General features: G+C 32.1%; 1 protein-coding gene across 1 annotated transcript in view; it reads left to right on the top strand.

The window, feature by feature from the left end:
• Window positions 1–26,512, top strand: part of LOC101896479 (MOXD1 homolog 2-like) — a 157,045-nt gene that overhangs the window by 54,605 nt on the left and 75,928 nt on the right. The window contains exon 5 of the mRNA XM_059129324.1: window positions 135–330. Within this exon, the coding sequence (XP_058985307.1) occupies window positions 135–330 (196 nt within the window). The remainder of the gene's footprint in view (window positions 1–134; window positions 331–26,512) is intronic.

Raw genomic sequence — 26,512 nt, forward strand, 5'->3', positions numbered from 1 at the left:
TTATATATCCCACATAAAACTTAGTAGAGAACATAAACGACCGTCCAAGCATATGTGTGATATATAATTATGTTTTGATATACTTATTAATTAAAATATTTTCCATTCCATTTCCGTTTTTATTTTCTTTTCAGAGCTTTACTTTTCCCGCCGAAACTGGTTATCCGATGGAATCTCGGCAAGCGAAATATTATCTAATGGAGACACATTACAATAATTTACAGCCTGATTTAACACAGCTGCCGACTAGACAAATGGCAGACAACTCTGGTTTAAAAATCTATTTTACGCACATTCTACGTCCTCATGATGCAGGAGTGCTTTCAATAGGTAAGTCATTCTCCATTAGATAATGAATTTGCCCAAGGGTAAACAAACAGACAATCCATATTCAGACAAGCATTTGTTTTTCGAAGTGATTGAAAGGCAATCAATTAAATTATGCATTTTCGTACACCACAGATACCAGGTACTGTAGTACATGATTGTATTGGGCAAATCCATCTGTTAATGATGGAAAAAACCTACTGCCTATTCTGCCTTCACATTTCCTCTTATGTCATGCTGCGTTTATTTAATAATTTTCAATTGTATGTCATATATCATATAGTTATGCTTAAATGTAAGCCTTCTCAAAGTCAATATGCCCTCAATAGTAATGTCAACACTAATTATTTTGCGTTTAGAGTAAAAAAAGAATAGAAAACGCCGTTCAGTTGTATATACATTTTCGATATACATACAGTGTGCAGCATAAAAAACATTTATCTGAACCTATGTGAACTTATTTCAATACGATCCATCGAGATCCGGCATGTCCCACAGAAAATTCAAAAATATCCGCGTTGTTGGCAAAAACATTTGTCACCATTTTTTTCCTATTATAAAGTTATTATCCACTGCGTTTCTTATAGATGGTTCTTTGCCATCAAGATTTGATTTGATCTGGACTGCAAATATCGAAGTTATCACGGGGTACACTACATATGAAAATATATTTTAAATTACAAACATTTGCGAATTGTACTACAAAACTATGATAAAATTATTTCGAGAGTGCGTGTATCAAAATTAACAATAAATAAAAAACGTATAAAAGTGAGTTGCATAATGTCAACGTTATTTAATGTTTGACGCAGATAAATAATCATTTAGTATACTTTGAGCAGATAATTTGAAAACAATCGGACTCTTACATCACATCCTAAAAGAGTTATAATTATTGAAAATGTTGATCCTTTGGGGTCGACCATTTTGACCACATTTGTCTTCGATCTAAGTTTGATAATAATATTACTATGTACAAAGTTTGGACCAAACCAGATAATCCACTCGAGAGTTTTCGTGACCACCAGCCAGACGGATGGACGAACATCGCTAGATCGACTCCAAATGTCTGAACGAATTGGGTCCAAAGAGACCTAGTTTCTAAAACTGTAATTTCAATGAGGCTCGTTTTGGCCGATCAAATGATATAGAGGATTAGATGGAAAACTGCAACCAATTTCAGACTGCTGCCATTTCTAAGCCACTCGTCCGACAGCTGTTTAAATTTTTCCAGTGACAGATCATTACATTGTTTACAAGCGTACAAAAGCATTTTGGTGAGAATTTCCCAGAAAAAAGTAATGGAATTTAAGCGCGATTGTGTGATTTGTTTTATATTTGGCTAAAAAAGCACAAGTGGCTATACTTACAGCACTTCAGCATTTAAATGTGAATAAATCTTTTGTGTCCCGTACCCGTACTAAAATTTGGTATTAGACCATGCCGGCCCACTTTTATATAGCCCCTCGATAATAGGTATTTACGTGATTTAAGTCTCTTTTTCTAACGGAATTGTTTCAAATTCTATATATATATATATATATATATATATATATATATATATATATATATATATATATATATATATATATAACAACGATCCTCCTATATATATATACATATATACTTTTAGTGTTTAATGCATATTTTTTGTATATAATGAGTAATGAATCCATAGTAATTTCTAAATAGAAATAAATATTCATGGCAAAAATTATAATAGATGTTCGCTTACCGTTGGTGTCAGATATTTTAGCAAATGTTTAAATGTACATTTGTAGTGTTGTACTTTTGGTATTGAAAACGGGTCATGTAGGTCCACGTCTTCCAGCCTGGTCTTATTTTTCAGCTATAAGCTTTGATTTGACTGTTAAAAACCTATATAATATAGAACATCTATAATATCCCCAGGTGACAACCCAACTCAATTTTTTGTATTATAAAGAGCTTAGAAACATTTTCCATTCAAATGTGCTGTAATTTGGACTTTGTATTTCGCGCTGTCTACCTCGTAATTGAGGGCTGAATGATTTTAGAATAGTCAAAGATAATTATTCTTTTACACCCGTAAGATGGGAACTATTTTTAAATAGTGTGTTGGAGACCCCATAATAATAGCATAACTCAATGATGATCAAATAAATGTTTGGTCAGAATATATATATATATATATATATATATATATATATATATATATATATATATATATATATATATATATATATATATATATATATATATATATATATATATATATATATATATACATAAATAAATATATATATATATATATATATATATATATATACATATATATATATATATATATATATATATATATATTCTCACAATTTCAATGAAATATGAAAGGTTAGGCGGAATTTGGTATAAAAGTAAATTTTTTAAAAATATATTTAAATCGGATCAGATTGGGATATGAATTTAATTGACCTACATCGCCTTAGGCTAACACTAAAAAACTACACAACTATTAATTTGAAATACGCTTGTTACGGGGAAATATGTTGCTAACTCGAATTCACAAATTGCAATAGAAATGCCACTCAACTTCAAAAGATTGCAGTTTCCTGCACGCTTGGTTTTTGCTATGAAATAAATAAATCCGTAGGACAAACCCTTCATGTATGCATATCATGTTCCTGCTTTTCTAATGATTTTGTTTATTTACGCCTTTTTTAATTTTTAAATTGGTTTTTTTTTTTTAACCAACATATATTCGTAAATAAAATTTTGAATCCATATAAAATTAAAAGGGGTAGCTATGCGCACCGTGTTCAGCTAGTATAATATATAAAAATTTGCAAAATTTCACTATTTTTTCGGATTTTAATAAAAAAAAAAAAATATAAAAAAATTGAAATTGAACAATGGCATTCTGAAACAATTCTACACAACATTCCATATCAAAAAACAACTTTCGATTTTTTCAGTTTCTCGACCCTTAAAGAGGCTTTTCTTGAAAATTCATCTCGTAAAACCTTTCCACTGAAATTACAAATAACCGAAAGAAAATTTGAATCAAATCGGCCCGCCAGTTCTCAATTGGTGTTACACACCACCTGCAAGGCAACTTTTGTCACACGCTATTACAATATTCAAATACGAAACTTGAAAAAAAATCTGTTTATAATTTAGCTAAAATCATCGAAATACCGAATACAGGGAGGTACCATGGGAGTTATAAATCGAATTTCAAATGCGAAATTTGAAACAATTCCTATAATTAATGTCGCCAAAATCATCAAAATACCGAATATCGAATTTGAAATAGTTCCGATGAATAATGTCGCTAAAATCATCAAAGTACCACATATCGGGAGGTACCGCTATATGGGGGCTACACGAAGACGTGGACCTACATGACCCGTTTTCAATACCAAAAGTACAACACTACAAATGTACATTTAAACATTTGCTAAAATATCTGACACCAACGGTAAGCGAACATCTATTATAATTTTTGCCATGAATATTTATTTCTATTTAGAAATTACTATGGATTCATTACTCATTATATACAAAAAATATGCATTAAACACTAAAAGTACGGCTCGGCAACTAGGATCGTTGCTATATATATGTATATATATATAGGAGGATCGTTGTTATATATATATATATATATATATATATATATATATATATATATATATATATATATATATATATATATATATATATATATATATATATATATCTATATCTATAAAAGAGGAAAATGTTTGTATGTTTGTTTGTTTGTTTGTTTGTTTGTTTGTTTGTAATTTATGGACTCGAAAACCAATGAATAGATTTTCCTAAAAATTTCCATATATACTGCAACATCGCCTGAAAGTAACATAGGCTATATACATTTTTGAATTTCCACTTGGAACTGGAGATATAGCATCAGAATCGGAGGTACCTCCCAAAAATTTAGATTTTATATGTACATATATATTGATTAGTTAAAGATACAGTCTCCAAATTTGGAATACGTAACGGAATTTGGAACAAAAATAAGTTTGCCAAATTATATTGTAATCGGTTCATATTTGGATATAGCTCCCATATATATTTTCGACCGATTTCGTTCATTTGATGCCTCAAACACAATATGAATGTTCGATTCCAATGAAATTTGGAATGCGTGACGGGATTTAATCCGAAAATAAATTTGTCAAATTATATTGAAATCGGTTCAGATTTGGATATAGCTCCCATATATATTTTCGGCCGATTTCAAGCATTTGATGCACCAAACACGCTATGCATCCCCAATTTCAATGAAATTTGAAACATGTGATAGATTTTATCTAAAAAATTTATTTCCCAAATTATATTGAAATCGGTTCAGATTTGGATATAGCTCCCATATACATTTTCGGGCGATTTCATGTATTTGGTGGACCAAACACGACATGTATTTCCAATTGTAATGAAATTTAAAATAAGTAACGGAGTTAGGAGCCAAAGTGAATTTGTCAAATTAAATTGAAATCGGTTCAGATTTAGATATAGCTCCAATATATATTTTCGACCGATTTCATGTATTTGATGCACCAAACACGCTATGTATCTCTAATTTCAATGAAATTTGGAATGTGTAGCAGAAATTAAAACAAATATACATTTGTCAAATTATATTAAAATCGGTTCAGATTTGGATATAGCTCTCATACATATTTTCGATCGATTTCATGTATTTTATGCACCATACACGATATGTATGTTCGATTCCAAAGAAATTTGGAATATGTAACGGGATTTTGATTAGAAAATAAATTAGTCAAAATATATTAAAATCGGTTCAGATTTGGATATAGCTCTCATATATATTTTCCGCCGATTTCACATATTTGATGCACAAAACACGATACGTATTTCCGATTCCAACGAAATTCGGCATGAGTGGCTAAATTTGGTACAAAAATAGATTTGAGAAATTATATTCAAATACGCTCAGATGTGATTATAGCTCCCAAATATATACTCAGCCGATTTCACATATTTGATGCACCCAAAGCGAGAGAGACAAAATCTGGCACCAGCAAAAATTGCCAAATTATATTGAAATCAGTTGAGGTTTGGATATAGCTAACATATATATTTCGGCCGATTTCATACATATTATGCACCAAACACGATATATATGACCGATTCCAATGAAATTCAGAATGTGTGGTGGAATGTGGTTATAATAATAAATGTGATAAATTAATTGGAAATTAGTTAAGATTTGGATATAGCTCCCATATATATATTCTCGGCCGATTTCACATATTTGACGCACCAATTTCAATGAATTATGAAAGGTGTGGCGGAGTTTCGTGTAAAAGTAATTTTTTTAAAATTATATTTAAATCGGATCAGATTGGGATATGATTTTAATAAGAACCATTGACCCACAACGACTTAGGCTAACACTAAGAAACAACACAACAATTTATTTGAAATACGCTTATTACGGCGAAGTATGTTGATATCTCGAATTTACTAATTGCGATAGAAAAACCACTCTACTTAAAAAAATTGCAGTTTCCTGCACGCTTGGTATTTGCTATGAAATAAATAAATCCGAAGGACAAACCCTTCGTGTATGTATGTCATTTTGGTTATTTACGCATTAAAGTAGTGCAATAATTTTTTTTAATTTTTAAATTTGTTTTTTTTTTTAACCAACATATATTCGTAAATAAAATTTTGAATGCATATAAAATCAAAAGGGGTAGCGAAGCGCACCGGGTTCAGCTAGTATATATATATATATATATAGAGAGAGAGAGAGAGAGAGAGAAACTGATATATATATATATATATATGTATATATATCTCTTCTCTATATCTATAAAAGAGGAAAATGTTTGTATGTTTGTTTGTTTGTAATTTATGGAATCGAAAACCGCTGAATAGATTTTCCTGAAAATTTCCGTATATACTGCAACATCGCCTGAAAGTAACATAGGCTATAGACATTTTTGAATTTCCACTTGGAACTGAAGATATAGCATCAAAATCGGAGGTACCTCCCAAAAATTCTGAATTTCATTGGTATCGGTCATATATATCATGTTTGGTGCATAACATATATGAAATCGTCCGAAATATATATGTTGGCTATATCCAAACCTCAACTGATATATATATATATATATATATATATATATATTAAATTGTGTGTTGGAGACCCCATAATAATAGCATAACTCAATGATGATCAAACAAATGTTTGGTCACGTGCTACTTTCTTATATTCGTAATTTTTTCATTTTTCTGTCGCAATTTCCGACTGAATGAGTCTCAGTTTCACATGTTGGAGTTTATTTCATATGCACGTACATCCCAAATCTACATATCCATCCAATATTTTTTGGGTGTTACAAATTTAGTAGAATACAAAATTTTCTACACTGACCACACATTGGGTTGATAATGCCTAGGTGGACAATTATCTGTAAGATGGTTCTCTACCCTAGAGTAGCCTAAATATAATTTTTAGCCAAATCAATTGATGAATGTGGTCAAGGCCATAATGATAAAATTAAGAAGGTAAAGTCATTTCAAACAAGCATACCCATCTCTGCATTTTCTGTAATTTACCTTATCAAATTTCACTTCACATATGTTTGCATGACCTTAACTTCTTCATTCTACCATGGGCCCTACTCTGAAAATTTTAAATTGTAAGCGAAGAGATTTTCTGCCGCTTAGAAAAAATGATGCCAAAAAAATGAAAAAAGTGGCCAAGACCCCGAAAATATCTTAAATATTATGATGGTTATACCAAAACCTAATAATATTTTGCAAAGGTGGTTTCTTCTCAAATTACCAAAATTTGCCGATATTAGTATGAAGAATATATACTTGAAATTCAGTTGTACCCTTATCCGGGGGTTATGACCCATATGATGACCTGCAAATGCGATTTAAGGTATCTTGAAAGTTTAGGAAGAAATCCATTTCTGACTAAATGTCCAATCCACTCTACTATTTTGCATCCTTTATATTTTGCAGTCCCAATGAATTTTGCATTTTGAGTTCTCATTGGACGGATTATTGTCATGTGAAAGAAGTAGGTCCATGTTTCAAAATGAGTCCCATGACGCTTTATCGGTCAATTTTGTTTGTTAAAATATGTTCGCATCTTCCAGCTGAAGCACGATGTAGGTCCTGGAATTGGAAGCTAAATGCCACTTTTAGACATTAGCTATCGACATTCACATTTTTATTGGCAAATTTTCATGGGATTTGTTATTATTATTATTATTATTATTATTATTATTATTATTATTATTATTATTATTATTATTATTATTATTATTATTATTATTATTATTATTATTATTATTATTATTATTATTATTATTATTATTATTATTATTATTATTATTATTATTATTATTATTATTATTATTATTATTATTATTATTATTATTATTATTATTATTATGTTTATTATTACTATTATTATTATTATTATTATTATTATTATTATTATTATTATTATTATTATTATTATTATTATTATTATTATTATTATTATTATTATTATTATTATTATTATTGTTATTTCTTTTTTTGGCAAGATACCATTCCGAAATTATATGAAATGTTAAAGTCCGTCAAGCAGTTCTTGCGTTTTATGCGTAGTAATTAACATTACTTTTTTTATATGGTGGAAATAATTCTTTATTTTGTATACCCTTCTGAATACTTAAATTTATAAATAGCATTGTTGTCCGTTGTCGCTTTATACTACCGTAAAAAGACTACACATTATATTAATTTTCAAAAAACAAAAAAAAAATCGAAAAATAAAAACACTACAAATGTACATTTAAACATTTACTATTGTACATTTTGAAAGTCAAAGTGAAAATGTTTAAATTGCACAATTTTCCGCGATTTGTTTGGATTTTATTCTTTTCTGCCAAGAGACAACACCGAATTTGCCTGAATCGGTAAAATCAGACCGGCGGTTCTTGAGTTATAAGCGTAGTAACTAGCACAACTTTCTTTTATATATAGATAGATTAAAAAGTAGGCGTGGTCAGTTCCTCAGCCCCCAAACAAATACTTAGGATTGGAGGGAAAGTCAATAGTATCTCGTGTAATAATTTTTAAACCAATATCTTCATTATTTGCGAAATATAAGGATTTTAGAAAAAAACGAAATAGTGGGCGTGAAAGGAGGCGTGGTCAATATATTATATATATACATATATATATAACGTTGCCTATGATTTATGGTTATGTATATTCCGCATTTTACAGTACCTCCTCATATTCAGTATTTCGCTGATTGCAGTCCCACTGAATTTTGCATTTTGAGTTCCCATTGAATGGATTATTTCCATAAATCAGAATCGATAGTAACTTCTTAATTGAAATCCTAGTAACATGACTTTAATTTAACTATCATAAATAATTTATCATCGGCTTATAAAAGTTATGTACCCTATAAAATATGTTAAAGAGTAGAAATCTTTGTCGATTAAATTAGACTCTCCGTTCATCATTTTCAATCACGATAGAGGTCACCAAATTAAATATGCGTCTTCAAACTTTGCAAAGGCTTTTATATTATTCTTAGGATGATTGATGTTACAAAACGTATGTAATTGTTCTCATTAGATATATTCATATAATAATATCTCCTAATATTCTTCGATCAAATGTTCTCTAACTTGGCCGATTTGAGGTATTTTGAAGGGCTCGAAAGCATTTTCGAGGTTTTAAATGATTTGTCAAAAATATTACAAAAAAAAAAACAATTTTATGATTTATTTTCTATTCGTTATATCATCGCATTTAATTAAAGTTTCAAACCTCAATTACCAGTATTATAAAGATCTTAGCAATAATGTCCGAATCAAGAGTAATTTTGAATTCGTAACTTTTCGAAGACCATGTTATGAGGTCTTTACTTTTTACTATATGCGACTGTGTATGCGGCCGTTCGTTGAAATCGCAATAAAGGCGAAATATTTATGTTAATCTTTGAACTTTAATACAATATTCCTGAGAAGTTTCCCCATTTACCATAGCCGCAATTTAAAAGTGCGTTAAGATTTTTATTGGTTTGATGCTTTGGGAAGTATTGTCTAATCAGAATTGAAATTTATGTTTGAATGTTTGTTTGTTTGTTTGTAATTTATGGACTCGAAAACCGCTGAACAGATTTTCCTCAAAATTGCCATGTCTACTACAACATCGCCTGAAAGTAACATAGGCTATATACATTTTTGGTATCCCACTTGGAACTGGAGATATAGCATCAAAATCAGAGGTACCTCCCAAAAATTTAGATTTTATATGCACATATCTATTGATCGATTACAGATACAGTCTCCAAATATATATATATATATATATATATATATATATATATATATATATATATATATATATATATATATATTCTCACAATTTCAATGAAATATGAAAGGTGAGGCGGAATTTGGTATAAAAGTCAATTTTTTATATTTAAATCGGATCAGATTGGGATATGAATTTAATTGACCTACATCGCCTTCGGCTAACACTAAAAAACTACACAACAATTAATTTGAAATACGCTTGTTACGGGGTTGCTAACTCGAATTCACAAATTGCAATAGAAATGCCACTCAACTTCAAAAGATTGCAGTTTCCTGCACGCTTGGTTTTTGCTATGAAATAAATAAATCCGTAGGACAAACCCTTCATGTATGCATATCATGTTCCTGCTTTTCTAATGATTTTGTTTATTTACGCCTTTTTTAATTTTTAAATTTGGTTTTTTTTTTAACCAACATATATTCGTAAATAAAATTTTGAATCCATATAAAATTAAAAGGGGTAGCTATGCGCACCGTGTTCAGCTAGTATAATATATAAAAATTTGCAAAATTTCACTATTTCTTCGGATTTTAATAAAAATAAAAATAAAAAAATTGAAATTGAACAATGGCATTCTGAAACAATTCTACACAACATTCCATATCAAAAAACAACTCTCAATTTTTTCTGTTTCTCGACCTTTAAAGAGGCTTTTCTTGAAAATTCATCTCGTAAAACCTTTCCACTGAAATTACAAATAACCGAAAGAAAATTTGAATCAAATCGGCCCACCAGTTCTCAATTGATGTTACACATCACCTGCAAGGCAACTTTTGTCACACGCTATTACAATATTCAAATGCGAATTTTGAAAAAAATCTGTTTATAATTTAGCTAAAATCATCGAAATACCGAATACAGGGAGGTACCATGGGAGTTATAAATCGTGGACCTGCACAGACAATTTTCTCCCATAGGCTATAGTATCCATTACGAATTTCAAATGCGAAATTTGAAACAATTCCTGTAATTAATGTCGCCAAAATCATCAAAATACCGAATATCGAATTTGAAATAGTTCCGGTGAATAATGTCGCTAAAATCATCAAAGTACCACATATCGGGAGGTACCGCTATATGGGGGCTACACGAAGACGTGGACCTACATGACCCGAAAAGTCCTGCAGTCATAATACACATTTGAGTAAAATTTTATCAACCTACTTCATTTCGTTCGGAAGCTAGAGTGATTTCCACAGACGGACAGACGAATAGACGGACAGACGGACGGACATAGAATTTTATGCTGATCAAGAATATATATACTTTGTGGGGTCTAAAATGTATATTTCGAGGTGAACAAACGGAATGACAAACTTAATATACCCTCCATACTATGGTGGAGGGTATAACAAGTAAAAAAAGCTGTAAGTTCGGCCGGGTCGAACTTTATATACCCTCCACCATTTGGTACAAATTCGGCAATTTTCAAAAAAATAAAAATTCCGGTGAAATCAATTAACCCGATTTTGGCTTGGACAAAGCAAAACCAACTCTATTGTACATTCATATGATCGATACAATTTTAGTTGTTTTTCCTATTATATTTATCGCTTTTTGCGTGATTGTTTTCGTTTTTTTTAAGAACTGATCAAAAAAGTTTAAAACGGCTAGAAGCAAATACAATGCATGAATAAAACAGCAAACTACCAGTGACTATGAAAACAAGCTATCGCAGAAAATGGTTTCCGAGAAATATTTCATAAATATTTCTGTGATTTCTCGTATACTAAGTCGGTTTTATGAAGCTGGATTACTGGTCAACAAATTGTGAGAGAAATAAAAAAACAACCATTTAAGAGTTCAACTGAATTGGTAAGAGTGCTATTATTGGATATAAGCTCAAGATTAGTGCGAAGGCGATTAGTGTCAGCTGGTCTGCATGCCCGTAAAGCATCAAAAAATCTATTTATATCTGAAATAATAGGAAAGCCAGGATGAGTTTCGGAAACGATAATATTAATTGGAATCCAGTTCAATGGAATCACATTTTATTCTGGGATGAGTCTACGTTAAATATTAAAGACTCAAACATGAAAAAATTTACGGTGAGAAGGCCAAAAATGAAAGACTCAGGCCGCAGTGTTATAGATTCACTGTCTCGTAGCTGTGCAGCTACTATCAAAAAAATGGTTATGCTATCGACTACTAGCCTAATTTAATTATTCTAAAATTAAAAATTTGCTTTAGTTTTGAACAAACAAAAATTGGGTCATTTTTATTTTCCATATATATTATTTTTCATTCAAAATTATTTTTGTATTTTTATTTTTATTTTTTTTTTAAGTGAATAAAGTACCTCATTTAAGACTGGAAGAAAATATGGGTTGTTTACTTTCGTAAAAGTTACAGGGTATTTATTGTCTTGGCGATTTTTGTTGCTTTAGATTTGGCCACCAGTGTATATATACATACGCGGGTTTTCATATAGCCTCCATACAACGGCACCTCCCGATATTCTGTATTCGGATGGTTTTCCACATTTTTTACAATGAAAATGTTTAATATTTAATTTATACGTTTATTAATGGATTCTATTTTTGTGACAGATTACTTTCTGCATAGGTTCGCGCTTTTCTGTAGCTCGCATATAACGGTACTGATATTCGGTATTTTGGCAAAGAATACACATTTTCAAAAGAAGTTGTTTTGAATTCCATATCATTTGCCAGAACCTTAGCGAAATTCATTTTACCGAAATCGTTAGAAATTCGGTATCTACACTTCGCAATGGCAGTTCATTGCACGATTATATTCACACTTTCTTATATCCTCTATAGAGAAACCTCCGACAAAGTAGTTTCAAAATTGCTTTTTCAGTATTTTGTAGCAGTAAATTGCCTATATAGTTTCTAGTTTTGGCGGTTGTATTATTTTAAAAGTAGTAAAAATGTGTTAATTTCATCCAGGCCAATCTTTCAATACCCTCCACCATGAAAATAATTAGGCCCACTTCCATTTTTGCCAGTTAAATCGGTTGATAAAAAGTCTTCAAAATACCGTAAGACCGATGGTCCAGATTTTTTGCTACATTAGCTGTTATCTATTGCGAGTTTTGAATACCAAATTTGAAAAAAAAAACTCTCTTAAAATGGGTCTAAAATTACCAAATTACAATATATTTGGAGGTCTTGCTATACGGGTGATTTATGCAATCATGGGCCTATTTCAGCATATACTGCCACAGAAGATAGAACTTATCACATACTCTACATACCAAATTTTAATGGTGTTTTCCTTAAAGTAGAATTATTCAACCAGATTTACCACACAAAAATAGATTTACTCATGATGGATCATTATTTTAAAACCGGTGTGCAGTGTGCATAATAACGAAAAAAATATATATTTTGCATTAGAATAATAACAAACAAGTAAGCAAAGGCTATAGTCGTGCGGGGCCGACTATGATATACCCTACAACACTTCCCTGTCCTTAACTCTCTTCACAGGTGTGTCGATTGGCTTAAATTTTGTGATCAGGAAGTTTTTCTGTGGTTCACTTGAACCTCTAAATATTTTACGATCATCTCCAAAAGCAAGAAGCCCCTCTGTATCTCCAAATATAGACAGACTCATCTATATGATTTGCTTGTCTAAAATATTTGGCTAAATTCGTCAACGAAATCAGCATAAAAAAGCCAGAAGTTCGGGTTTTGTGTAATTCGGATATCGACTGTAAGTAAGGCTGGCATTTTTTTCACACAAAATTAGTGGTCCATTGTACCCGCTGTCCTAAACTCTAACTTTATGCGAGATTTCGAGTCCTTTGGTTTCTATTTGTGACCTTTATAACGGATGCAAAATCAGGAAAATTTTTAGGTGGTGGTCCATTTCAACCCCTAATATATTGCGGACATCTTTGAAAACAATAGGCCTAGCCCTTCTGAGCCCAACCCTACCCTTGTGAATATTTTTGTGAGGATCGGACGATATTTGCAATACTTATATAATATCCCCAATCTGTGTTGTAAGGTGAAAAAATATATACTTCAATATTATAAGCAAATTGAAAAAATCGTATGCAATAAAAAATATGAAAAAATAGAAAAATGTCACAAAACACTACAAAATCAATATTACCATCATTATTGGCATCTTTTATACGATTTTTTAGATTTTATTCATTTATAGCGAGAGGGCATTCTAAATTGACAAATTTTGTCAAAATCGTTCCAACCATTCTTTAGATATAAGCATTCTAGCTAACATCCACTTCCTTTGTATATACACATTGTATATATTTCGCTATATGTATCTGACATATTTACTATCGGCATCTACGTAACGGTCAGAATTGACCTATTTGTCTATTTGTGATTTCGCCAGGATTAAAAATATTCGCGGTTTAATGGTAAATTTGACTTTTATTTGACACAAATGTTATGGTCTGTTTCAGCCACTAAATATTACCTGATGACCAACAAAATTAGAAGGCTTCTGCCCAGCCCTAAGCTCTAGCCCCGTGCTAATTTCCGCGTCGATTGGTCTATAATTGCCACCTGTAGAACAACTGCAAAATCAACCCCTAAATATTATGCGATCATCTCCAAAAGAAATAGGGTTCTATTCTGGCTCTAACCGCACCGCCATTCTAAATTTCGTGAAGATCGGGCCATAATTGCGACCTGTAGAGTGATTACAAATTAACATAGACAGACGGACGGATGGACATACATAGCTAGATCGACTCAGTTCGGCGAGATAGGAAAATCCATATATAATTTCCTATGTGGGAAACCAATATTTCGAGGTGTTACATAATTTCTTGTCCAATCAAACTTATAATACCCCCAACACATAGTGTTGTAGGGTATAAAAACAAAAATTTTTATTTGCTCATTATAATACGTTGGAATATTCATTAATTTCCTTGCGGAATGTTACCAATATGAATGTATGTATACGCAAACAAACATCAGCTGAGCGGTATTAAAGAGTCTACTCGTATCTAAACCAGGGCTATTCAAGTACATGAGCTCTCTCGCAAGCCTAATTTCTTTTAGTTCTTTAAAATCGTCAACAAATGAGTGTTAGAAAATTATGTACACATTTTTGTATCAATGCTCTTTATAAATATTCTTGCCCAATATTCATGTTCAAAACAATTGAAACGAATCGTTTAATATAAAGAAAAATTGAATTGTTTCTTTCTCTTAAATTATCTCTTTTTAAACAGCAACACAGTGGATGCTCTTGTACACTGTTTATCTAAACACATAGAGTTAAACCACTTAATCTATTAAACCCGGTGGGTTAATCTTTAATATGTAGTATAAATGCGCTATTAGTGAGATAGAGCTATCAATGAATTAAGCTTACGTACCAACTATCTACCAGATAATTACCAATCAAATAAATGTAATGTATGTTTTATATAGTCAAATCTATTGTGATTAGTCAATTATCAGGGTTATCCCATCGGTAGCCACCGATGGAATTACATACGTACTTCGGTACACTCCAAAGTCGCATATCTTACCAAAAAGGCGTTTTTTACATTTTGCATTCGAACAAAAAAGAAAAAAAAACTTAAAATAGATTGCAGATCTGACTGAATTTTAATTAGAAGAAATGACTCCATAGTACTTTCAAAATGGAAATAAATATTCATGGCAAAAATTATAATAGATGTTCACCTACCATCGATTTTGGATATTTTAAATAGTCTGACCTAATTCTTCAGCCATAGGCTTTAATTTGAGTGTTCAAAACCTATATGATATAGAACATTTATGATAGTACCATATGAAAACTTAGCTCAATTTTGGGTATTGATCAGAGCTTGGCAACATTTTCCATTCAAATAAGCTGTAAATTAGAATTTGTATTTCCAACGTTTAGAATACCGTGCTGCGTGCTATTTAGTTTTGTCCACCTGGTAATTGAGGGCAGAATGATCAGAGTAGTCACCCATTACCGTAAGATGGGAGTAATTTTTGGGATATTTTAAATCGTGCGTTGGAGACCCCATAAAGTCCATATTTTTCATCATATTATGATTCAATGACGATTGAACAAATGTTCAGTCCCATACTACTTTCTATCATTCGTAATTTTTTCATGTTTCTGCCACAATTTCCGTCTGAATGAGTCCCAGTTTAACATTTCGGAGTTTATTTTATATATTCTCATGGGGGTTACAAATTCCATAGAATACAAAATTTTCTTTTCTGACCATATATTGGTTAGGATAGTGGACATGGGGTACACATAAATGCCTATGTGGACAATTAACTGAAGAATGGTTCTCTACCCCAGAGTAATCTATATATAATTGTTTAGCCAAATCAATTGCTGAATGTAGTCAAGACCATGATGGACCCTACTCCGAAAAATTTTAAATTCCATGAGAAGATATATTCCACACCCTTAGAAACAAAGATGCCAAATAAGGGCCAAAAAAATAAAAAAGTAGTAGTATGGTTATACCAAAAAGTGATCATTTTTTGCGAGTATGGTTTTTTCTCATTTTTCTGAATTTAGTATGAAAAATATGGTTGAAATGTAAAATATAATTGAAATCGGTTTGTACCCTTATACGGGGGTTATGACCCATATCATGACCTGCAAAAGCGATTTAAGGTATATTGAATGTTTGGAGGAATTTCTGGAAGGATAGAAATCCTTTTTACATCCAATCCCAATCCGTTCCGATATTTTGTACTCTTTATATTCGGTATTTTACTGATTGCAGTCCCAAAGAATTTTGCATTTTGGGCTCTCATTGGACGGGTTATTGTCATACGAAAGAATTAGGTCCACGTTTTGAAATGAGCTCCATAACGCTTTTTCGGTTGTTTTTGTTTGTTTAAATGTGTTCGCATCTTCCAGTTGAAGCACGATGTAGTCCCTGGAGTGATAGCTAGATGCCAATTTTAGACAGACAGTGAAAAATTATTCTTTATTTTATTCACAAAAAATCCATTGAATTCAATAAGATAAGCCAATTGAAGAAAAAACGTACATTATATAAAAATTGACAAAAGAAGAAAAACAAATTGAAAAAGCAATAAAGAAAGTCCTATAGTCGGGCGGGGCCGACTTTATGATACCCTAGACCACTTTGCTAATTTAGTAGAGCTCCACATAACAATTAAAAGTTTTTATGGGAGAACTTAATCATACATGCTATGATTATAATTATTATTTAAAGTTCAAAGGACTAAATATGCCGAGGCATTTGTATCTTTTAAAATCAGATAAAGATATATATGGGAGCTATATCCAAATCTGAACCGTTCTCGATAAAATTTGGCAAAGATATTTCTGATATTTCCCTAAATATCGTTGTTACGGAGTGCATATTACGGATGTGGGTAACAAATACAACAAATCAGATGGACAATATATATGGGAGCTATAGCTATATCTGAACCGACCTTCAACCAATTTGGCATGATAGCTTCTAGACTCAATTCGGTCGTATGTGCCAAATTCCATCCCATTTGGGCAAATATTAGATGTTTGGTGCACAATAAAAGCTAAATCGGACGAAGTTATATATGGGAGCTATATCCAAATCTGAACCGATCTCGATAAAATTTAGCAAATGTATTTCTGAGCTGCATTTGATATATTTCTCCAAGTATTGTTCTTATAGAGTGCATATTACGGCTGCGGAGGACAAAAATAACAAATCGGATGAACAATATATATGGGAGCTATAGCTATATCTGAACCGATTTCGATCAAATTTGGCATATTTATTTTCAGGCCTAATTCGGTTGTATGTGCAAAATTCCATTTTATTCGTGCTGGTATCACACGTTTGGTGCACAATAAAAAGTAAATCGGACGAATATGGGAGCTATATCTAAATTTTTACCGATTATCTCCAATTTCAATAGGGTTGTCCTTGGGCCAAACAAATGTTGTTTGGAAAATTTCATCTCAATTGGATAAAAACCTGCATTGCATTTGCGACCTGCATTTTGTTTACAAGAATACATGGACAGACGGACTGACTATGGTTCTATCTCGCTTCCTTCTCCATGTTACATACAAATGCACAAAGACATAATACTCTTACCACTATGTGGTGTAGGGTAAAAAAATCTTCAAATTGTTCGACGATTTTTTACAGCAGAAGTATAAAGGTCCTTGCGAAGTTTGTCAATAGAATGTACTATTATTTTAAAATTCGATTCCATTGAAATTTTTTTTTTCGATTTTTTCCCGATTTTAGAATTCTTGCAATGAGATCTCTTTTTTCCGCGATTTTGAATGAGTAATTATCATTTAACTTTGGTATGACCGCGTTAAATTATTTCGATATCATCTATTTCGTTTCGCCACCAAATAATTCAGTGCTACACTTCAATGTAATAAAGTCAATTAAATAAATTGGTATTAATATTCGAATTCAAAAACAAAATGTAAAAAACACTACAAATGTACATTAGAAACCAGTAAGGAAAGCTCAAAAGTCGGGCGGGGCCGACTATATGATACCCTACACCACTATGCATATTAAGTAGAGCTCTCGTAAAAGGGTTTATACAGGGCATTTCTCTATGAGATATTTGGTACAAAATCAAAATCTATCTAATTCTATCGTGCATTTTACGAACTATAGTTATCTCTGAACCGGGTTTCTCCAAATTTGACGTATTAGCTTCTAGACTGAATTCGGTCTTATGTACGAAAAATCAGGTGATTTGGGCTGATATTGACCATTTAGTGCACATTTAACCCGAAATCGGATGAAGATATATATGGGAGCTATATCCAAATCTGAACCGATTTCGATAAAATTTAAAACAGCTATTCCTGTGCTCCAACTAATACCTGGTACCAAATATCACGGTTGTGGAGTGAATATTACGAATGTAAGGGACTAAAACACTAAATCGGATGAAACATATATATGGTTGCTATATCTATATCTGAACCGATTTTCACTAAATTTGATATACTTGCTTCTAGGCTGAATTTGGTCCGATGTACTAAAATTCAGTCCATTTGGACTTATATCGGCCATTTGGTGCACAATTAACCCGAAATCGGATGAAGATATATATGGGAGCTATATCCAAATCTGAACCGATTTCGATAAAATTACAAACAGCTATTTCTGGGCTGTATCTTATATCTGGTACCAAATATCATTCTTGTGAATTGCATATTACGAATGTGAGAGGCTTAAACACCAAATCGGATAAAACATATATATGGGAGCTATAGCTGTTTCTGAGCCGATTTTCTCCAAATTTGTTGTATTTGCTTTAAGGCTAATCTCGGTCACATGTGCCAAAATTCGGGCCATTTGGGCTGATATTGACCATTTGGTGGTCAATTAACCCGAAATCGGATGAAGATATATATGGGAGCTATATCCAAATCTGAACCGATTTCGATAAAATTTAAAACAGCTATTTCTGTGCTCCATCTAAAACCTGGTACCAAATATCACGGTTGTGGAGTGCATAGTAGGAATGTGAGGGACTTAAAGATCAAATCGGATGAAAGATATATATGGGAGCTATGGCTATATCTGAACCGATTTTCACTAAATTTGATATACTTGCTTCTAGGCTGAATTTGGTCCGATGTACTAAAATTCAGTCCATTTGGACTTATATCGGCCATTTGGTGCACAATTAACCCGAAATCGGATGAAGATATATATGGGAGCTATATCCAAATCTGAACCGATTTCGATAAAATTTAAAACAGCTATTTCTGTGCTCCATCTAATACCTGGTACCAAATATCACGGTTGTGGAGTGCATAGTAGGAATGTGAGGGACTTAAAGATCAAATCGGATGAAAGATATATATGGGAGCTATAGCTATATCTGAACCGATTTTCTCCAAATTTAATATACTTGCTTCTAGGCCGAACTCGGTTGGGTGTGCCAAAATTCAGGTAATTTGGACTGATAGTGGATATTTGGTGCACATTTAACCCGAAATCGGATGAAGATATATATGGGAGCTATATCTAAATTTGATCCGATTCTCACCAATTTCAATAGGGTTCGTCCTTGGGCCAAAAAAATATTGTTTGGAAAATTTCATCTCAATCGGATAATAAATGCGACCTGCATTTTGTTCACAAGAATACATGGACAGACGGACGGACGGACAGACGGACAGACGGACTGACATGCATAAATCGACTCAGAAAGTGATTCTACGAAGGTTCTCAAAAGTAAGTATGGGTCTATCTCGTTTCCTTCTCCATGTTACAAACAAATGCACAAAGACATAATACCCTTACCACTATGTGATGTAGGGTGTAAAAAGTAAGTCAAAATGAAAAAAATCATGCAAAATAAAACATTACTATTGTAAATTTCAAAAGTCAAAATGAAAATGTTAATATATCACATTTTTACACCATTTTTTATATTATCCTTTTCGGACAGGGGATAATTCCGAATTTGTATGAATCGTTAAAATCAGTCCAGCGGTTCTTAAGTCATAAGCGTAGTAATTAACACAACTTTCTTTTATATATATATCTATATATATATATATATATATATATATATATATATATATATATATATATATATATATATATATATATATATATATATATATATATATATATATTTGTCATTCCATTTGTAATGGGACTTTTAGTAAGAAAAGGATTTCTATCCTTCCAGAAATTCTTCCCAAACATTCAAGATACCTTAAATCGTATTTGCAGGTCATGATATCGATCATAACTGACGGATAAGGGTACAACCCGATTTCATATTTGTATAACCATCGTATGATTCAAGCTATTTTTGGTGTCTTGGTCACTTTTTTAATATTTTGTCCATTATTTGGCATCTTTGTTTCTAAGGAGGTAGAGAACCTCTTCGCATAAAGTTTGAAATTTTCAGAGTAGGGCCCATTTTGGTCTTGACCACATTCATTTATTTGTTTTTGCTAAAAATTGTATTTATGCTACCCTGGGGTAGGGAACCATCATACAGATAATTGCCACAAAGGAATTTATTTAAGTAAAGTCCCCACATTGGAGTATCCCCAACTCCACTTTCACATCTAATTGGTGGTCAGAAAAGAAAATTTTGTTTTCTATTGAATTTGTAACCCCCAAGAGAATATTGGTTGGGCCATGTATTGGTATAACCCTTATATAAATGTACCCCTGATTTAAGCTGTGACCGTGGTCTTGGCCACGTTTTTCAACTGATTTGGCCATTATTTGTCGTATTTAGGCTACTTTGTGAGTAGAGAACCATCTTACAGAAAAATGTCAACATACGTAAATATTTTGGTACAGTCCCCATATAGTCCCCAGGCCCGCCGATCTATAGTGATGTTTACCGATTGGCGGACAACAACGCGGGTATTGTTTAATCGTCATTGAATTTTACTATGAACAAGAACATTGACTTTTTGGGGACTCTAATGCGCAATTTGAGGTGCTATGGTAATGGGTGTAAAAGCGTAATTAACTTTGACTATTCAGAAATTATTTTGCCCTCCTTCCATAGTTATTTATTTCTATTTAGTCGAATCAATATTTATATTAAAATTTGTTCACCTTTATGAGCTAGATTTGTGCAATATTATGCTATGCAAAATTTGCATTAAATACTAAAACTACGGGCCGGCAACGCGGACCGGGCCAGCTAGTATATATATATATATATATATATATATATATATATATATATATATATATATAAAAGAAAGTTGTGTTAATTACTACGCTTATAACTTAAGAACCGCTGGACTGATTTTAACGATTCATACAAATTCGGAATTATCCCCTGTCCGAAAAGGATAATATAAAAAAATGGTGTAAAAATGTGATATATTAACATTTTCATTTGACTTTTGAAATTTACAATAGTAATGTTTTATTTTGCATGATTTTTTTCATTTTGACTTACTTTTTACACCCTACATCACATAGTGGTAAGGGTATTATGTCTTTGTGCATTTGTTTGTAACATGGAGAAGGAAACGAGATAGACCCATACTTACTTTTGAGAACCTTCATAGAATCACTTTCTGAGTCGATTTATGCATGTCAGTCCGTCTGTCCGTCCGTCCGTCTGTCCATGTATTCTTGTGAACAAAATGCAGGTCGCATTTATTATCCGATTGAGATGAAATTTTCCAAACAATATTTTTTTGGCCCAAGGACGAACCCTATTGAAATTGGTGAGAATCGGATCAAATTTAGATATAGCTCCCATATATATCTTCATCCGATTTCGGGTTAAATGTGCACCAAATATCCACTATCAGTCCAAATTACCTGAATTTTGGCACACCCAACCGAGTTCGGCCTAGAAGCAAGTATATTAAATTTGGAGAAAATCGGTTCAGATATAGCTATAGCTCCCATATATATCTTTCATCCGATTTGATCTTTAAGTCCCTCACATTCCTACTATGCACTCCACAACCGTGATATTTTGTACCAGGTATTAGATGGAGCACAGAAATAGCTGTTTTAAATTTTATCGAAATCGGTTCAGATTTGGATATAGCTCCCATATATATCTTCATCCGATTTCGGGTTAATTGTGCACCAAATGGCCGATATAAGTCCAAATGGACTGAATTTTAGTACATCGGACCAAATTCAGCCTAGAAGCAAGTATATCAAATTTAGTGAAAATCGGTTCAGATATAGCCATAGCTCCCATATATATCTTTCATCCGATTTGATCTTTAAGTCCCTCACATTCCTACTATGCACTCCACAACCGTGATATTTGGTACCAGGTATTAGATGGAGCACAGAAATAGCTGTTTTAAATTTTATCGAAATCGGTTCAGATTTGGATATAGCTCCCATATATATCTTCATCCGATTTCGGGTTAATTGACCACCAAATGGTCAATATCAGCCCAAATGGCCCGAATTTTGGCACATGTGACCGAGATTAGCCTTAAAGCAAATACAACAAATCTATAAAATAGGAAAATGTTTGTACGCTTGTTTGTTTGTATGTTTATTTGTTTGCAATTTATGGACTCGAAAACCGCTGAACAGATTTTCCTGCAAATCTCCATGTACACTACAACATCGCCAGAAAGTTCATATTTGGGTATAGCTCTCATATATATTTTCTCCCGATTGCATGTATTTGATGCATTAAACACGCTGTGTATTTTCGATTTCTATAAATTTGTCAAATTATATTGAAATCGGTTCAGATTTGGATATAGCTTCCATATATATTTTCGGCCGATTTCATGTATTTGATGCACCAAACACGATACGTATGTCCAATTCCAATGAAATTCGGCATGAGTGACTAAATTTGGTAAAAAAATAAATTTGCCAAATTATATTGAAATTGGTTGAGGTTTGGATACATTTCTCACATATACTTTTCGGTCGATCTTATGAATGTTATGTACCAAACACCATATGTATGAATATGTGGCGGAATTTGGATGCAATAACAAATTTGAAATCGGTTGAAATTTGGATATAGCTCCCAATCTGGCATGTGAGAGATTGGAAAATGATTTTATTAAGATGCACTGACCCACAACGCCTTTGCAATGGCATAAGGCTAAGAGTAAACAAATAAAAAAGCTGAAAGTTCGGCCGGGCCGAACTTTGAATGCCCTCCACCATTTGGAACGAATTTGGCAACTTTCAAAGAAATAAAATCCGTTTTAAAATCTTAAAAATACCGAATGTATACGAAGACGTGGAACTACACAGACAATCTTCTGTCATAGGCTGTAATATGCATTTCGAACTTCAAATACCAAATTTGAACGAATTCCGGTGAATAATATCTCTACAATTATCAAAGTACCGAATATCGGGAGGTACCGTTATATGGCGGCTGTACCAAACGTGAACCTACATGGTCCATTTTCAATACTCCGGTTTTGATGCTATATCTTCATATTAGTAGTACCAAATGTACCAAATGTACTGCGGACATAATATACATTTGAGTGAAATTTTCTCAACCTACTTTATTTCGTTCGGAAGCTAGAGTGATTTCCACAGACGGATGGACATCGCTAAATCAACATAGAATTTTATGCTGATCAAGAATACAAATACTTTGTGGGGTCTAAAATGTATATTTCGAGGTGTTACAAATGGAATGACAAATATATATATATATATATATATATATATATATATATATATATATATATATATATATATATATATATATATATACTAGCTGGCCCGGTCCGCGTTGCCGGCCCGTAGTTTTAGTATTTAATGCAAATTTTGCATAGCATAATATTGCACAAATCTAGCTCATAAAGGTGAACAAATTTTAATATAAATATTGATTCGACTAAATAGAAATAAATAACTATGGAAGGAGGGCAAAATAATTTCTGAATAGTCAAAGTTAATTACGCTTTTACACCCATTACCATAGCACCTCAAATTGCGCATTAGAGTCCCCAAAAAGTCAATGTTCTTGTTCATAGTAAAATTCAATGACGATTAAACAATACCCGCGTTGTTGTCCGCCAATCGGTAAACATCACTATAGATCGGCGGGCCTGGGGACTATATGGGGACTGTACCAAAATATTTACGTATGTTGACATTTTTCTGTAAGATGGTTCTCTACTCACAAAGTAGCCTAAATACGACAAATAATGGCCAAATCAGTTGAAAAACTTGGCCAAGACCACGGTCACAGCTTAAATCAGGGGTACATTTATATAAGGGTTATACCAATACATGGCCCAACCAATATTCTCTTGGGGGTTACAAATTCAATAGAAAACAAAATTTTCTTTTCTGACCACCAATTAGATGTGAAAGTGGAGTTGGGGATACTCCAATGTGGGGACTTTACTTAAATAAATTCCTTTGTGGCAATTATCTGTATGATGGTTCCCTACCCCAGGGTAGCATAAATACAATTTTTAGCAAAAACAAATAAATGAATGTGGTCAAGACCAAAATGGGCCCTACTCTGAAAATTTCAAACTTTATGCGAAGAGGTTCTCTACCTCCTTAGAAACAAAGATGCCAAATAATGGACAAAATATTAAAAAAGTGACCAAGACACCAAAAATAGCTTGAATCATACGATGGTTATACAAATATGAAATCGGGTTGTACCCTTATCCGTCAGTTATGATCGATATCATGACCTGCAAATACGATTTAAGGTATCTTGAATGTTTGGGAAGAATTTCTGGAAGGATAGAAATCCTTTTCTTACTAAAAGTCCCATTCGCTCTACTATTTTCCACCCGTTATATTCGGTATTTTTCTGATTGTACATTGGACGGATTATTGTGACAGGAAAGAAGTAGTTCTACGCTTTGAAATGAGCCCCATTAGGCTTTTTCGGTAATTTTGTTTGTTCAAATGTGTTCGCATCTTCCAGCTGAACCACGATGTCGGCCCTGAAGTTGAAAGGTAGATGTCAGTTAACATCGTATTTCCCACTTATTTCATTTTTTGGTGAAAATTTGTATATAGTGAACAATTATTCTTTATTCTGTTCACAAAAAATTTACTGAATTCAATTAGATAATACAAATTGAAAAAAATTGACAAAAGAAGAATAACAAATTGAAAAAATCTTCAACTTGTTCGCTGATTTTTTACAGCAAATGTTTAAAGATCCTTATATAGTTTGTCAATAGAATGTACTTCTATTTTAAAATTCGATTCCATTAAATTTTTTCGACATCATCTATTCCGTTTTGCCACCACATAATTCGGTACTACACTTCCATGTAACTCGCCATCAATTTCATTTCTCAAGAAATCAAGTCAATTAAATAAATTGGTATTAATATTTGAATTCAAAAATAAAATATAAAAAACACTACAAATGTACATTAGAAAAAAGTAAGTCAAAATGGAAAAAAAATCATGCAAAATAAAACATTACTATTGTACATTTCAAAAGTCAAAATGAAAATGTTAATATATCACATTTTTACGGGATTTTTTTGGATATTATCCTTTTCGGAGAGGAGACGATTCCGAATTTGTATAGATCGTTAAAATCAGTCCAGCGGTTCTTAAGTTATAAGCGTAGTAACTAACACAACTTTCTTTTATATATAGATATATATATATATATATATATATATATATATATATATATATATATATATATATATATATATATATATATATATATATTTATATATATATATATATATATATTTGTCATTCCATTTGTAACACCTCGAAATATACATTTTAGACCCCACAAAGTATATGTATTCTTGATCAGCATAAAATTCTATGTTGATTTAGCGATGTCCATTCGTCTGTGGAAATCACTCTAGCTTCCGAACGAAATAAAGTAGGTTGAGAAAATTTCACTCAAATGTATATTATGTCCGCAGTACATTTGGTACATTTGGTACTACTAATATGAAGATATAGCATCAAAATCGGAGTATTGAAAATGGACCATGTAGGTTCACGTTTGGTACAGCCGCCATATAACGGTACCTCCCGATATTCGGTACTTTGATAATTGTAGAGATATTATTCACCGGAATTGGTTCAAATTTGGTATTTGAAGTTCGAAATGCATACTACAGCCTATGACAGAAGATTGTCTGTGTAGTTCCACGTCTTCGTATACATTCGGTATTTTTAAGATTTTAAAACGGATTTTATTTCTTTGAAAGTTGCCAAATTCGTTCCAAATGGTGGAGGGCATTCAAAGTTCGGCCCGGCCGAACTTTCAGCTTTTTTATTTGTTTACTCTTAGCCTTATGCCATTGCAAAGGCGTTGTGGGTCAGTGCATCTTAATAAAATCATTTTCCAATCTCTCACATGCCAGATTGGGAGCTATATCCAAATTGTAACCGATTTCAAATTTGTTATTGCATCCAAATTCC

The sequence above is a fragment of the Musca domestica genome, unplaced genomic scaffold (assembly GCF_030504385.1).
Source record: "Musca domestica strain aabys unplaced genomic scaffold, Musca_domestica.polishedcontigs.V.1.1 6, whole genome shotgun sequence".
NCBI classification, from domain to species: Eukaryota; Metazoa; Arthropoda; class Insecta; order Diptera; family Muscidae; genus Musca; species Musca domestica.